The sequence below is a fragment of the Nanorana parkeri genome, unplaced genomic scaffold (genome assembly GCF_000935625.1).
Source record: "Nanorana parkeri isolate BGI_ZX_2015 unplaced genomic scaffold, ASM93562v1 scaffold80, whole genome shotgun sequence".
In the NCBI taxonomy this organism is placed as follows: domain Eukaryota; kingdom Metazoa; phylum Chordata; class Amphibia; order Anura; family Dicroglossidae; genus Nanorana; species Nanorana parkeri.
Window position 1 is genome coordinate 68434 of NW_017306348.1, and position 15782 is coordinate 84215.

Sequence of the window (15782 nt, forward strand, 5' to 3'; positions counted from 1 at the left end):
CCGAATTTCTTTGAAACAGGAACTAATATTACCCCTGTAAATGAGGTTGAACAACATGACAAGATTTTTTTTTAATCCAAAATACGGATCCGCTGCTGCTGAGAGTTGCATTACAATACACAGGCAGGAAATACGAAATTCCGTTGACGTATTTTCATTCGTTATATTGAAGTTAAAAAGCAAAGTACATTTATATTGGAGTTGATGGTAGTTTTTTTAAAGTCTGAAATACGAAATTCAGATACGGAATCCGTTAACGGAATTCGTATTTCGTTTTGGTTGACCAATCAGAGGTTCTCTTCTGCTGCTGAGAGTTGCATTACAAATACAGGCAGGGAATACGAAATTCCGTTGACATATTTTCGTTCCGTTACGAACATTCGTTATAACGAACATTCGTTATATTGAAGGTAAAAAGTAAAGTTATATTGGAGTTGACTTGATGGTAGTTTTTTTTTAAGTACGAAATACGAAATTCGGATCCGGAATCCGTTAACGGAATTCATATTTCGGATACAAAAACAACTACCACATAGACTCCAATATTAACAAAGGTATTTTTGCTTTTTAACTTCATCATAACGAATGTTCGTAAAGTTACGAAAATGTGCCGAAACTAACGAAAATCCGTATTTCGTACGAATCCGAATTGATTTTCGGATACGAATTACGAAATACGAAATAATGGATATTACGAAACGGAACGAAACGGAACAAATTTTTTGACGGCGCACAAGTCTACTACTTAACTAGTAAACCTGACTACCTCTTTACCAACTTTTGGGCATACTAAATTAGGTTTTGGATATCCATAACACACCAAGTGGACAGATAGAGTCTCTAAATATGCTACTGAAGGCAACATCCAAGGGGGCTAAGAGATATACAGGGTTATTCACAGAAGGGAGAAGAGTGTGGAGAAGACAGGAGAAGTGAACAATCTAGGATAACATAGCTGAACTGGAAAGTGAGCTGAATTGGAGAATTTTTCCAAATCAGCCATGTTGTCCTAGATTGTTCACTTCTCCTGCCTTCTCCAAACTCTTCACCCTTTCGCGAATAACCCTGATAGTGTACGTGGATTATATAGACATTGGTTGTTGATTTCTTTAGCGTGGTCTTCTCCTATCACCCTGAGGGCAGCAGCCTCACCTCCTTGCTCATCCAGCATCACCAGGGTCCGAATTCCGGCATCTTTACTCTGTCAAGAAACACAGCCATTAGATAAAAGCTTTATAAATGATCCATGCTGTTAGCCTGGATGGGGGAATCACACTGATTCTGGTTTTCAGGTAACCTCTGGTTATCCTTTTTTATCATGTGCTCTACTTGAGACATTCGCTTATTGACGGGTTTGATTTAATGTTTCAGCATGCTCACTGCTAGAAGATTTCTGCAGTCAGTATTTCTTCACTGCTTCAAAATATTAATTCCATATCTATATAATTTTAACAAGAGATGTTCGTGACATGTAAGGCTTTAAAGACCAACTACAGATAGATATCTCATTGAGGCAGATTGGTGGTGACCAACTATTGCTGTTTTCTTTCACATCTGGTCCTAGTTATATCCAGGCCCACAACACATTCAAGAAGGGAAAATAAAATGAAAAATACTGGCAGATTGGTAGTGGATCCAGGTTTATTTGTGAATATCCATTGAATCGTCTCAAAATGGTTTACTCTTATAAAGGTGTGAACAGAAAATGTGGTAGTGTGTTTAAATGTCAGGCTTGCATTCTATACCAGGTTCAGCCTGTAACATGACATTGCCCCATCATTCAAGTCATATTTATCAGCCATAGAGTATCTCACCTCTTCCACCAGCTGCACCATGCGTCGGGTAATTTCCAAAGACTAAAAGAGAAAATGTCCAGTTAGAACTCCATTTCATCCTTCCATACAGCACAAACATTTCTATCAGTAATCTTTTTCTGGAGCTATTAATGATAAATGTCATTCAGTTCAGTATTTTAAAATATCTTCTCTGTAGCTAAAAGCTCTTGGTAGATTTTGAAATCTGGCAAATTACATGTTAATCATGTGAACATCTGTGTGAAGATCCAAACACTGGTAGATCTTGATTCAGGGTAGGGACCTTTCCATGCCTGATAGCACTAAGTTGGGCTGTCAGAGGTTGAGGTTAGTATTAGGGGTTAGATTAGGGCAGGGGTCAGCAACCATTTCCACAATAAATGTCACTGTACAAGCAATAGACATCTGACATGCCAGTGAACAATAGCGTGCTGTAGACCTCATATCAGCCCCAATTCCCGCACCTTCAGACCACTGATCAGCCCCAATTCCTGCACCTTCAGACCTCTGATCAGCCCCAATTCCTGCACCTTCAGACCTCATATCAGCCCCAATTCCCGCACCTTCAGACCACTGATCAGCCCCAATTCCTGCACCTTCAGACCTCTGATCAGCCCCAATTCCTGCACCTTCAGACCTCTGATCAACCACAATTCCTGCACCTTCAGACCTTTGATCAGCCCCAATTCCTGCAACTTAAGGCCATAGATCATTCCCAATTCCTGCAACTTCAGGCCATAGATCAGCTCCAATTCTTGTACCTTCAGACCCCAGATCAGCACCAAATTCTTCACCTTCCAAACTCAGATGAGCCCCAATTTTCACACTTTAGGCCTCAGAGCTGCCCCAGTTTCTGCAACTTCAGACCTCAGATCAGCCACAATCCCTACACCCTTGGACCTAAAACCAGCCCCAACTCTTGAACCATCAGGATGCAGGGGGTTTACATTAATTCCTGCTGCAGCTGGTGGTTTCACTAGAAATAGGAAGAGGGTAGATGGGTGGGCTTCTTCATATAATGCCCTCTGTAGTCATAGGCAGGTCTAAGCTGGTACTATCAGATGGGCCGACTCCTGAATGTCAGCAACGTCAACCAGGCATCTGAAAGGTCATAGAGGTATGTGAGCCACAGAGCTGTCAATTACAGCCTAAAGCAGTGGCTCTGTATTTGTATGGAGCAGGGGCCTAGTACATACCTGCACGCATGCCATGTGACAATATTCAAGGGTGCCACTGAAAATGAAATAGTGTGCCGGCCCTGCCACTTGTGCCTTAGGTTGTCTATCCCTGCAACAGGGAATAAGATTAGGTTGAGTGTTCAAATGAAACAGCATCCAAATGCAAAAGTGTTTTTGGCAGGCTGACAACTCTACTGCTAACTGTGAGAACAGATGTCTATTGGGCAGGTGTCAGAGAGAACTGAAACTGGTGCCTAATCTCCTTGGTGAAGACACAAGCACAATAAGAGCTAATGAGTGAAGAAGGTTTAGAACCTCTGTCAGCATTTTATTGATGTCTGTGCCCTAAAGAATGAGATTTTCCTTAACTTCCTGTCCAGGGGGGAATATAGACTTTAGTAGAAGTTCTAACCCTTCCCAACTCCATCCAAAACCAAAAAAAGTTATGACTTTTAAGCTTTAAGTTGAGCATTATATTTTAGGTTATGGGAGAGGCAGAATTAAATGTTAGGATCAGCTTTGGGGTCAAGTAAGGTTGGGGCTCAGATTATGCAGGGGAACACAAAAATCACCACACTTAGATCTACCATCACTTGCTTCCCGGGGCTAAAAATCCCCCTTCCAGCAAGAATGATCGTATAGGTAACACATAAGTGCATTGTAAGAAATGCCATTAAAGGGGAACTACAATATTGTAGAATTTACCTACAAGTAATTTTTTGATGTTGACATGCTTGATGTCCAAATTTCCAGCACTGCACTATATATAAAAATGTGTAAATCTATAATAGCTTTCTCTACAAACTATAACAACATCACGTTGAAATATTACTAACATGAAATGGGCCCCCTTCAGAAAAAAATAATCATAAAATAGACTAAAGTTACGCCATCTGACCCGTAAGATCTGCTTGTCAAGATCACAGATATTAACATTCGAGAATGGTCCATGAACTAAATAGGGGAATCTTCTTCCAGCACAACAAGAATGGAAATAAGGAAAATTTCACAAATCGAACAAAGCTGAGATCTACATAACAGTTCAAATATGCCTATTTCATCTTAAACTCCGTCTCGCCTAGTAAATATAGGAAATCTTTGGTTTCCTTTATGCTTAGTCACTAATACCCAGATATTAGAGGACAACTCGAATACCCTCAATATCCAAATGGTTTACAAAATTAGACTCTACTAGACTCCTAGAAGAATTGTTGTATTCTAGTCAGGATGATTATGCCTCTTTCTATAAAATCTGGGCAAGCTGGTTGAACTTTAAGGCCTCAGATACATACTGTGTTCATTTATCGATCCAATTAATTTTCATTTACTTTCAAAATTGTATCATAATATGCGATACATCTTATAGTTCTCACTTATGGGTAACATCCATGTACTTTACCATAACCAGAGTTTGTATATGTCTGTGTCATTTATCATTCCCCGTCTAATTGTCTTCCTTCCCTTTTGTTCCAATCCTTAATATTTTTCTTATATTATTGGACATGAGTGTTCTTATCTCATACATGCCCTTTTCAATAATTGTTCAATAATCTTTGAATATCTTTATGTGATTTATGTTTTTGTTTAAATCTCAAAGTGTGATATACACAGGAACCTGTGAAATATGACATAGTTGACAAGGCACAAGTACTTCATTTTTCTTCAAGGAACAGCAAGTTGTAATTGTAGAATTTACAATTCTCCAAAGGTGTGATATTCATCATTGCCCACTAGATGACACCAGGATTCCAGACAAGACATTCTAATGATTTACTCAACACATTTCCCATCAACTGAGATCAAGTCTTTCCAATTAGATCTCTTGACAAATGACAATAATCTTAATGAATAATTTACTACTTTGTTCAGGTTTCTACAACACCCTGTACTTGTTCAATACTGCTTTAATGAAGACTAATTTTATTAGCATACAGATGGTTACGCATTCTGTTTCATACAATAGGTCAATGGCATTTATCAGCCACTCTGTTATACTTTACATTTCATAGACAAAAAGTAGATTTTTGGTGGACATTTTGACAAGGCACTGCTTGTCTTTCTTAAACCAAAAGTAACACAGAGCTCTTTCAATGTCTGTACACTGAGATGGCTCTTTTTGCTCTGGATAAAAAATTGAAAGTAACCTTCAGAAGCCTGTAGTTTAGAGTCCAATAAGAACCCCAGCTATTCTTGTTTGAAGGAGAACTATGAGGTGAGTGAAAATCACTCATGCTCATAGTTCGAGCCGACGTGTGACAATGAAACTGTCAAACGGCTCAATAGATCGGGGAAGTGAGCGAACACATACCGTCGTTTGCTCACTTCTCGATCATGTCCCTGCAGAGAGCCATGACTGTCACTCACGGCTCCCTGCAGGGATTCCCCCCTCCCCTGTCTTATCCTCCAGCGCTGACTGGCGGAACGGATATGGGAGGGCGTGGGTGTAGCTGGCTCTGCCTCTAGATAGGCAGAGCCAGCTGTCAATCACGCAGCTGGGTGGATATCGACAGTAATGTCGGGATCCGTCCCGGCTGCGGCGGTCTCAGCATACCGCGAGCTGTAGCTCGCGGTATACTGAGCTTTGGGTCACGGGAGGACGCAAGTTTGTGTCCTCCTGTGACCCTGAGGAGAACTATGGGGAAAAGTATTGACCCCCATAGTTCTCCTTTAAGCCCTAAAGAAGGGGGATTTGTTGACCCTACAATGCATTGGGTACTGTTTCTTCTTCATGTTGTCAGATCTTTATCAACAATTAAAGATTGAGGACTCTCAAGCTGATGCTTTGGTGCTCAATGTTTGGATTCTACATTAATATTTTGTAGTGTAGATGATTTATTTATGTATTATTCCCCACCTCAACCTAACCACTGAACCATCACATTCTCAAACAATTCCTCCCTACATAGCTACCTCCTCATGTATCACTGGTCCCTCCCTTTTTATCCCCTTACCATCTTGTCTTGAATTGTATTGTGATTGTAATGCCTTCCTTATATTGTAAAGAGCTGCGTAAACTGTTGGCACTATATAAATCCTGTATAATAATAATAATAGGGCTGCAACAACTAATCGACATAATCGATTATAATCGATTATTAAAAAAGTTGTCAACTTTTTCAATAATCGATTAATCGAATTCCGACCAGTTGGCCCTGTTCACAGCTCCACACGCTGTACGCCGCACCTCCTCCCCACCTCACGCTCGCCGCTGCCAGACCCGCTCGCATCCACGCTCCACGCGCCGCACCTCCTCCCCGCCATACAGTTTTCCCACCAAAGCATTTTCTCAGGCAGGAAAATGTCATAGAATGTTTATTGGGAGAACAATAGGGAATCCGATGACATTTTCTTCTTTTGTGCCCAAGGTGAATCTCCTGAATTCCTGTGCTGGAAAGCATACTGTAGTATACAGGGCACTTCACCACACAAATGAGCAGACTAGTTGGATCATCTATAATGTTCTTTATAAATATGCTTAGTGCAATGGCAGATTCTCCCTGTGCTTGGTGCTCACAACTCCTTCAAGCTGTCACCCACCTCATCAGTGACCTGCTCCAGGCGCCGTTTCAGCTGCAGTTCACTGTCGAATCGCCCCTTATTCTCCATCTTAGTCTAAACTGTTCTGGAGATAAAACATTGAATTAAAAAAAAAAGGATAATAAGAATAATAGAAAAAAAAATCACCAGGATACAGCATTAAAAATGTCACTGGTACACAAAAATGCAAATAGGTAGCATTGAAAAGATTTAGGTTGGGACAGCATGGTGGTGAATAGAAATGACAAATAATAGAAAGAGGAACACGTAGATGTGTTGGCTTCCGTCGTGATTTATGGTCGGAACTGTCTGCAAACATCTAAATCTCAGTTTATTATTCATATGCAGATCAGAATTTAGAATTCCTGCAAGCTAAAGAATGACTGAAGGCTCAGTCCCTGGTTGCTACGCAGGTACAGAAATGATATAAATATCAGTTTTCCCCAAAAACTTTATCTCATCTCACCCTGAATTAAATGGATACACAAAACAAAAACAAAATTGAATGGGACTTTTTGAGATGAGAAGACAAACCACAATAAAGTTGAGACAGTTTTAAAGGAATTTACAACATTTTTTTTATTAACATAGAAAACATTAAAATATCCATGAACACTCTTGAAAGCAAATCACAATTGCTGACAGAGAATTATAAAAGTCTTGAGGAGTAAGACTAATTAGTTGCATCTATTTATACAAAAGCTATAAGGTACCAAGTACTAGATGTTTATAAAGTGATTTCAGCAATGTTCAATATTTCCACCTTCAACGTGTTTCATGTCATCGCATCATTAGGAAGGTGAGTGAAGTAATCTATGGCTTGCAAATACCAGACTGCAGGAGCCACCCCAGAATGCAGGGAGCCAGGAAGGATGCAATCCAGTGCGTTCCACCAGCTGAATGTGCTGAAAGGCACTGGAGCTGGGGTGAACAAGTCCTGAATGCTGATCTATACTTTGCACTGATCTGTCACATCTACCCTGCTGATATCCTCCTCCTCTGCCCCTGCTGTGATCCTCCGCATCTGTCCCTGCTCTGATCCTCCGCATCTGACCCTGCTCTGATCCTCCGCATCTGACCCTGCTCTGATCCTCCGCATCTGCCCCTGCTTTGATCCTCCACATCTGTCCCTGCTCTGATCCTCCACATCTGTCCCTGCTCTGATCCTCCGCATCTGTCCCTGCTCTGATCCTCCGCATCTGACCCTGCTCTGATCCTCCGCATCTGACCCTGCTCTGATCCTCCGCATCTGACCCTGCTCTGATCCTCCGCATCTGCCCCTGCTTTGATCCTCCACATCTGTCCCTGCTCTGATCCTCTGCATCTGTCCCTGCTCTGATCCTCCGCATCTGCCCCTGCTGCGATCCTCCACATCTGCCCCTGCTGCGATCCTCCACATCTGTCCTGCTGCCATCCTCTGTGTCTGCCCCTGCTCTGATCCTCCACATCTGTCCCTGCTCTGATCCTCCGCATCTGTCCCTGCTTTGATCCTCTGCATCTGTCCCTGCTCTGATCCTCCACATCTGCCCCTGCTGCGATCCGTCACATCTGTCCTGCTGCCATCCTCTGTGTCTGCCCCTGCTGTGATCCTAAACATCTGCCAGTGCTGCGATCCTCCACGTCTGCCAGTGCTGCGATCCTCCACATCCGCTCTGGTGAGACCCTCCGCATCTGCCTCTGCTAAGACCCTCTGCCTGAGACATCAGGCCCGGCACCCTGGAGCAGAGCAGTAGCACAGAGTATGTAGCAAATTCATATACTATTCTGCATTGCTGTATAATGTTTTGCTGGGATTTGCAGTTCTCTATAGCTGATGGTATTATTGTCCAGTGGCAGAACTATCTGGGTCTCAGTGGTTGCAGCTGTGAATGGGCCCTGGCACTCCACCACTGTCCTAAAATGATTAGTTTGTATTGTTTTAGAAAAACTGTCACATGACACTAAAAAAAAAGGTTATCGGTGATTGCTTTTGTCAAGTACTTAAGGAAAAGTATCGGTACTAGAAAAATGGTATTGCTGCATACCTACTCCCATCCATGCCCATACCGAGGTACAGACATGTGGTAACATGGATGGGAGGCAGAGTTTATGGACTACAAGTGCGGTGGGAAGGCAGCCGTTTGAAAACGTCGGGGGCGCAAAAATGCACCTTCGCCTGTGTAGGCAAAAATCCTTGCACTGGCCCTGCTGAACAGGGAATGATGTAGAGCACTTCCTGTTTATTCATAACTGGGGACACAGCATACCATGCCCACAGTTATTTACAAACACTCAGTGATCAGCTGATCGCTGTATGCTTGTAAGCCGCTCTCCATCCTGACTTGCCTGTGTGTATAGGTGCGGGAGGACAGCTCAGCCTCCTGACAACTGACAGTTCACTGCTCCCCGCTCTCTATCCTGACTTTCTGCCTGTCACAGGAGCGGAGCGGGGCGGTGCAGGAGAACAGCTCAGCCTCCAGTGACAGCTGTCTCCACCTCAAACTGCCCCACTCTGCTTCATGAAACCTTCTCGGGCGGGGGCGAGCAGCAGCCATCAGAGGGGACACAGACCAGCGCCCAGCAGGGAGGAGAGAAGCAGTCAGGATGCACAGAATTGTCGGACGTGTTTTTGGCCATTATGGGCCAGCATTGAGCCCAAAGCACCATTTTCGGTCAAAATGTTTTTTGCGGCCAAAATTTTGGTGCATCCCTAATTAGAACCCATTTCATTTTTGTATGGCTGTCTGTGTCCCAGCTATGTAGATTCACCCTCTGTTTGTCCTGGAGATCATTATCACTGAGACAGAAAGTGAGGGGAAATCCCAAACCTGACAGCTGTAACCGAAATAACAGCTGAGAGGAAATCTTCCAATGGGGACAACCAGGAGAATAATCGCTCTCACTTTGTAAAGATTTCTTCTCACTTCCTGTTGCATCTCTGGGACAGAAGTGATGGGTAATCTCCCCACAGGACACAGACAGCAAAAAATATACAGAAGGAAGATTTAACCCATCCCTGCTCTATCCAAAAAAATGTTTTGGCTTTACATAAACTTTGGAGCATAAACCCAATTTTTTTTTCAGTATTTCTGGCATCATGTCAACATTAAACTATGATTTTGCACAATTGCCACCGTCCCGCCTTACGCAATGAAAAAGCGAACTTTTTATGTAGTGTGCTCCTGTGCTCACTTCCTCTATTCTTGCCTTGGATGCGTTCCCTGCACTTAGTGCACCCTGGGATACACGTTATATACTCTAGGAGGCATCGACTTACACACACAGGGCTGGAGGTGGCGGGACCTGGCACATGTCATCAGAGGGAGCGGCTGTCTGAGCCAGAAAGAGACAGCTGGCTTCCGAGGATGTCATAAAAGAAGATGGTGGTGCAGGACCAGGTGTGCAGTGGTGGAGCAGTGGATCACTACAGAGTAAAGCTGCATTCGCTGGGTGGGTATGCTAATTAAAGATAACCCAATGAAAAAGGTAAGTAGGGGTTGAAATGTTAAACAAAGGGGGTGAAGGTCCTTTTTGTGCAAAACATTTTTTTTTTATTTGTTGCAAAGTATCTTATCTGGAGATCCTGCCAGTAAAGGCTCTTCCAGGCTGACAGCACTAAGCCTGCCTTGTGCATTCCTTTAGTTGGCCATTGGGCGGCCTGATAGGCAACAGCCTACTCAAGTAGCATACGTGGCAGCATGACAACACTGCTGCTAAATTAAAGTAACAGTGGCTTAGTGTTGTCGGCCTTCAGCAGGAAGTGTTTTTACCAGCAGGATCTCCAGGTGAGAAACTTTGCAAACTAAGGAACTCCATACCCTAATCTGTTGCTCCCTTATCTCCTACTTTGTCCACCTTTAAACGATCATGGAAAACTCAACTATTCAGGGAACCCTATCCCACCTCCGCATAATAACTTCTTCCATCACCTCATCCCTCAACGTTAGTGGCTTTTGTATCACTTGCCCCATCCAATAGATTGTAAGCTCTCATGAGCAGAACCCTCCTGTATTGAGGTATATTGGAAATGTAATCTCCCTTTATTTTGTAAAGTGAAATGTTGGTGCTATATAAGTTTTGTATACTAAAAATTATTCACAAAAATGATTTAAGAAAAATGTATACAGTGACACATGATGCCAAACGTAATATAGATTTTAGCCTTACAGATGATGGTATGATGATTGAACACTATAGTCTCATTAGGGTTGCCACCTGTCCAGGATTCACCCGGACAGTCCAGGTTTTGAATGCTGTGTTCGGGTTTCATGGCAGCAGAAACCCGGACACATGATGTCAGGCAGACAGGGGGCAACCAAAATTAAGATAGGGGCTACTGGCCCCCCACTGAAAACAGTCTCAACTGTGATATTTACATATGAATGGGCGGCACTATTTACATATGAATAAGCTACGACTTCTTCTCCCCAGTGTTCGGGTTTTCTCTTGAAGAAAAGGTGGCAACCCTAAGTCTCATACTGTATCTCTTCTTTATTCTCATTGCCTCATTTAGGATTTCCCTCTCCTTTCCTGGTCTGCACTCAGGAGTTAACGCAGAGCTCCGGCATTGTAAGGCAGAACACTTTCTCCACAGTTGAGACTGCTTGCTGCGAAGATTAGGAAGGATTTATGTTTCTTTTTTTGTATAAGCACAAGCACCTCAAAGCTCCTCTTTTTCCTAAACTCTAAGCCTGTTTCTTTGGCTTAGTGAAATAGCTTGGGTCTCTCACAGCAGATGTAGAATAAGAGTCGTAAGTTCAACTCCGTCCTACAGTGAGATGATTAAATTCATGGTGCCAATGAAAAGAATTAGGAAATCACACAAAGGTTTAATTAGACATCTAGAGCCGTAACTGAACTGTAGATTTCATTTCTGTACAGCATTTATTTCTCAGGGATACTGGATGAATGAACCCATGGCAGACGTGTTCCTTGCTTCATTCACAAAAATGTGCTCTATAACAGTTTAGGTTTCTGGAGCTGTATGAAGTTTTATGATTTTTATTACATTCTTCAGAGCCATATTTTATGCATAGAAGTTGGATGTGAACCTTTAATGCTCGCTATAAGGCTACCATGGTGGGCCAAGTCGAAATTTCACTGTGTCAGATTCGGTGCAGTACACCACAAAATGGGAACACAAAGTTTACATTCATGTGCTGGCAGCACCATCCCTATAATGAGGCGGTGTGACACTGTTGCCTCAGGCGGCATCTCTTTGGGTCACATGGGGGGGTGGGCTCTGGCCAGAGCGTCCCAGGTTGCTAAGAGCCGGGCAGGGAGATGTGTAAGGCCCCTTTTCCATGGCCGGTCCAGTCCAATCGGGTCTGCCTGTCAGTTTTTCAGGTGGATTGATTGCAAGTCAAGAAAAACAAACAGAACAGTGTTCTGTTTGCCGGACTGGATTGTGCTGGATCGGGGGTAATCTGATATAAATGTGATATAAATGGACACATGTCAGTTTACATCCAATTCTCCATAGACTGATAGCGGTGACATGCGACCAGTACCTGGAGCCTATCACCCCTGGAAGCCAATTGTGTGTGCCCAGGGGTGATAGTCCACAGGTAATCCGATTACATGCAAAGCACCCTTGGGCATTGTCAGCTGGCATTGCTCTATATAGCTCTTACCACCTGCAGATGTTCGCACGAGTCTCACAGAGCAATTTGTGAGACTTACCAAATCTGCCCCATTTGCAAGAGTTTGAATGTGGTCCTTAAAGCTACCCATCAGAACCTAAAGATCCAGATTTAGGTTCCTTGCAAAAGAAGAGGAGGTATACCCACCTCTCTGGCAGCCTGTGTCTCCTACCTCCCTTTAGCTTCAGCACTGCACACTCCATAAAGCACTTCAGCATTTAATAGTTTGGGGAGTGTTGGATGCCTTTGTCCTTCGTCACATGCTGTTTCTATCCTCCGACTCACTACAATCACTGATGTGTCCTGCAGTGACATAGGGGTTAGAGGAACGAAACATGGTGCACGGAGAAGGAAAAAGGCATTTAGCTCTACAAAAGGTGTCCAGTACTGAAAAGTCTGACCGAGTCTCCTTGTATTGAGGGATGATAGGAGACACTCTGTGCCCAGCTACATAATTTTCCCTTTACATCCTGTCCCAGAGACACAAGAATTGAGAGGAAATCTCTCCATAGTGAGGGGAAAACACTTCTGTTGTCACTGGAATTTATATCAGAACGGAAATATCCCCCTCTATTCTAGTTGGTGACAACTGTAACTTTGGATTTCCTATTACTTTCAATCCCAATGACAATGGTCACTGGGACAGATAGAGAGGGTGGCTCTTCCCAGAAGTGGATACTGAAAACCCCATGGGGTACTGTTTGACAACAGGTGCAACAGTTTGCCTGTGATCCCATTAGCCAGAAACCCCCCCCCCGAGTACCTCTGTGATTTAGTTTTAGAGGATGGGACCTTTCGTATGAACTTGTGTTCCAGTACCTCCACTCCTTGTAACTGGAACTCCCCAACTGAGATTCCTTATTCCCAATGTATTTTTTTTTATTCCCTAACAATAATCTCCTCATATTTGGTACCTTTGGACTGTTAAATATACAATTTTTTATATCTGTTCAATATGTGAAAAAAATACCTGTTGATTGTGTCCAAAATTGTCCTGTGTCCTGTTCACACTTCCTGTGTTATTAGAAGGAGTCTAACGTGTTCCCCCTTAATTACTATCATGGACTACTCATGCATGAGTGGGACGGTTTAGGCAGTTTACCAAAAGACAATTTGGCAGGTTTGACACCACTCAGTCCACAAAAAATGCTGTTTGTCATCACCCTCAACCGGATTTCGTATCTAAGTGCATTGCTAGAAGATCAGCAGGTATTTTTTATGTACTGGCAGGGTCTTTAATGGAAAAAAACTTGTGGAAATGTGTATATAGTGCAGAGATGTGCCAGATGTGGTTTTTCTTTTTTTTATTGCACTGACAAACACTTTGAATAAGGGCAACCTAGTCCTGCAATGTTTTTTCTTAAGCTTCACTGCAGAAATTGAGGAGTAAGTGGAGTACCCAAAGTTACAGTTTGTTGTTTTCCGATTTTCTGGGATCAGCTAGAACACATTCTGTGAAAGTTTTTAGCCATTGACCCATAGACAAAGCCCAGGTTAGACATGGCACAGTTTGGCTTTGAATATAGGCATGCCTCAGCAGCCAGAAGAGTTGAAGAGCATGGGTGTATACAGCACAGTGGTGTTGTGGTTAGCACATCTGCCTTGCAGCACTCAGAGTACCTCATTTGAACACCGGCCAGGTCACTATCTGCAAGGAGTTTGCATGTTCTCCCTGTGCTTGCATGGGTTTCCTCCGGGTACTCCAGTTTCCTCACACACTCCAAAGACACGCTGGAAGGTTAATTGGTTCCTCTCAAAATTGTCCCTGTATGTATGCATGTGTGACAGGGACCTTAGGTTGTAAGCTCCTAGAGGGCAGGGACTGATGTAAATGTGCAACTATGTAAAGTGCTGCGTAATGTGTCAGCGTTATATAAAGAACAGAGTACAATACCTTCCATGATAGGGGTCTTCAAAAACATGTCTTTATAAGTACCAAGAACTGTCTGTATAAAGTTTCCCATAGCCACCAATATTCTGGACCAGGGCTGAATCTGATTTGTACCTCTGAGGTAAAATACAGTTTTAAAGACCAACTCTAGGAATTACACAAAAATGACCCTTGTTCCTTGCAGGCCCCCCAGACTACAAGATTTACATGTCTAGTAGAGGAATAAGCTGTAGAACTTGCCTTATTTCTCTCTTCGGCATGCTTCCTCCATCTGTGCGACGGGTCCCCGCAGCCTCTTCTCTAAGACTCTCCGGCTGGTGGTCACTCGCTGACATCATCAAGTACAATCCAGCGCCAATAGCCTTGCATTTGTGTATAGGGGGGGGGGGCAACTTCCCAAAACCCACAGGGTCAGAGAGAAGAGGAGAGCGCCGGAGTCTACCGGAGCAAGGAATACATTATTTTTACAACTTGTTCCTCTACCCCCCAAACTTAAACATTTAACCCTTGCAGTGCATGGGAACCTCAGCGCAAAAATAATTTCTGTGTAATCCCCAGAGTTGGACTTTAGGTACTGTCACCATGATACATAGTGACACAAAGAAGAACTCTCATATCACAACACTTCTTGAGGCTGTTTTACTAAAGGTGTTGAGAATCTCAGCTCAATAACTTGCGTGTGTAGGGGCGAGCTCAGGTTTAGTCTAGATTTGACTTCTTTCGAAATCGGAAGCAAGCTTTCTCTGCTGGCCCAATCACCTGTGACCAGGTGCGGGGATATCGTTAATTTTATACGGCCACATCAATGTAATTGACCAAATATGGTCATGTGGCCATATATGGTCAGTGATGTCACCAGCATCCTGTACCTTTGTTTATTTGCAGGGCGGGGCATCCCTTGGCTGCAGCTGTTTGGGCCGGTACTGACATCTTTCTTCCGGGTTTGAAAGAACTCAAATCTGGACTGACATTGATCTCATCTCTAATGATGTGAATGTTTAATTCAATTATCTGAATATGTGAATAGCAAATTATTTTTCACTTCGAATACCCGATTCATGTGCAGATGAAATAAACCGGAATTTGCTTTTCACATTGATTGGATAGTGGAATATTCACACAATTTATAAAGTGAAGATTCTAAATTCTCTTTACCTTTAGTAAATAAGCCACATTCTCTCTCACTCGCAACACGGGGAAGGCAGGTCTCATCACAAGGAAACACATGGGCACACACAACAAATGCCCCACCTGTCTCTCCCGCGTAAGTCCTCTTCTTGAGAGCGGCACGTAGTGCTTCGTTGAAAATCGGGCAGTTGGCTCTTGCTGTGTAACTCTCAGACCTAGGAGACCCAAGCTGTCCCAAAAGTGTAATTACATTCAAATTTAAACCTGCTCAGCCAAAAGTTAAAGTGACACCGCAATTACATTTTCCTGCCTGCACTGTCAAGAGAACACGATGCAATGAAGCCACTTTTCCAAAAGTGTTCCAACCCAGCCAGCTGCAGGAAGCCTTAGCAACGTCTTAGCAACATCACCATGGAAACAGCTTCCTCCTCAAAGGGCGGGAAAGTATAATGACAGCAGAGCAAGAGGGGCCATTTATCTTCTCACAGAAGAAAGGAGAAGGGGGGAGTTATATTTAGAGGGGCATCATCATTATCATCATAAGCAGAGCAGCGTGAGAAAACATGACCTGTAGATGTCATCTTCCACCAAATTACATATTGCATTATTTTTA

General features: G+C 43.2%; 1 protein-coding gene across 2 annotated transcripts in view; it reads right to left on the reverse strand.

The window, feature by feature from the left end:
* The window catches only part of LOC108804980 (synaptosomal-associated protein 25-like), a 27289-nt gene extending 11938 nt beyond the window's left edge, over positions 1-15351 (reverse strand). Inside the window, exons 1-4 of one of the 2 annotated variants that reach the window (XM_018576919.1) lie at positions 15293-15351; positions 6530-6614; positions 1815-1856; positions 1153-1201 (exon numbers count right to left, since the gene is read on the reverse strand). In XM_018576919.1, coding sequence (XP_018432421.1) covers positions 1153-1201; positions 1815-1856; positions 6530-6598 — 160 coding nt within the window. In that variant the 5' untranslated portion in view covers positions 6599-6614; positions 15293-15351. The remainder of the gene's footprint in view (positions 1-1152; positions 1202-1814; positions 1857-6529; positions 6615-15292) is intronic. The other variant, XM_018576920.1, reaches the window with a different exon arrangement.
* Between the last annotated feature and the right edge of the window lie 431 nt (positions 15352-15782).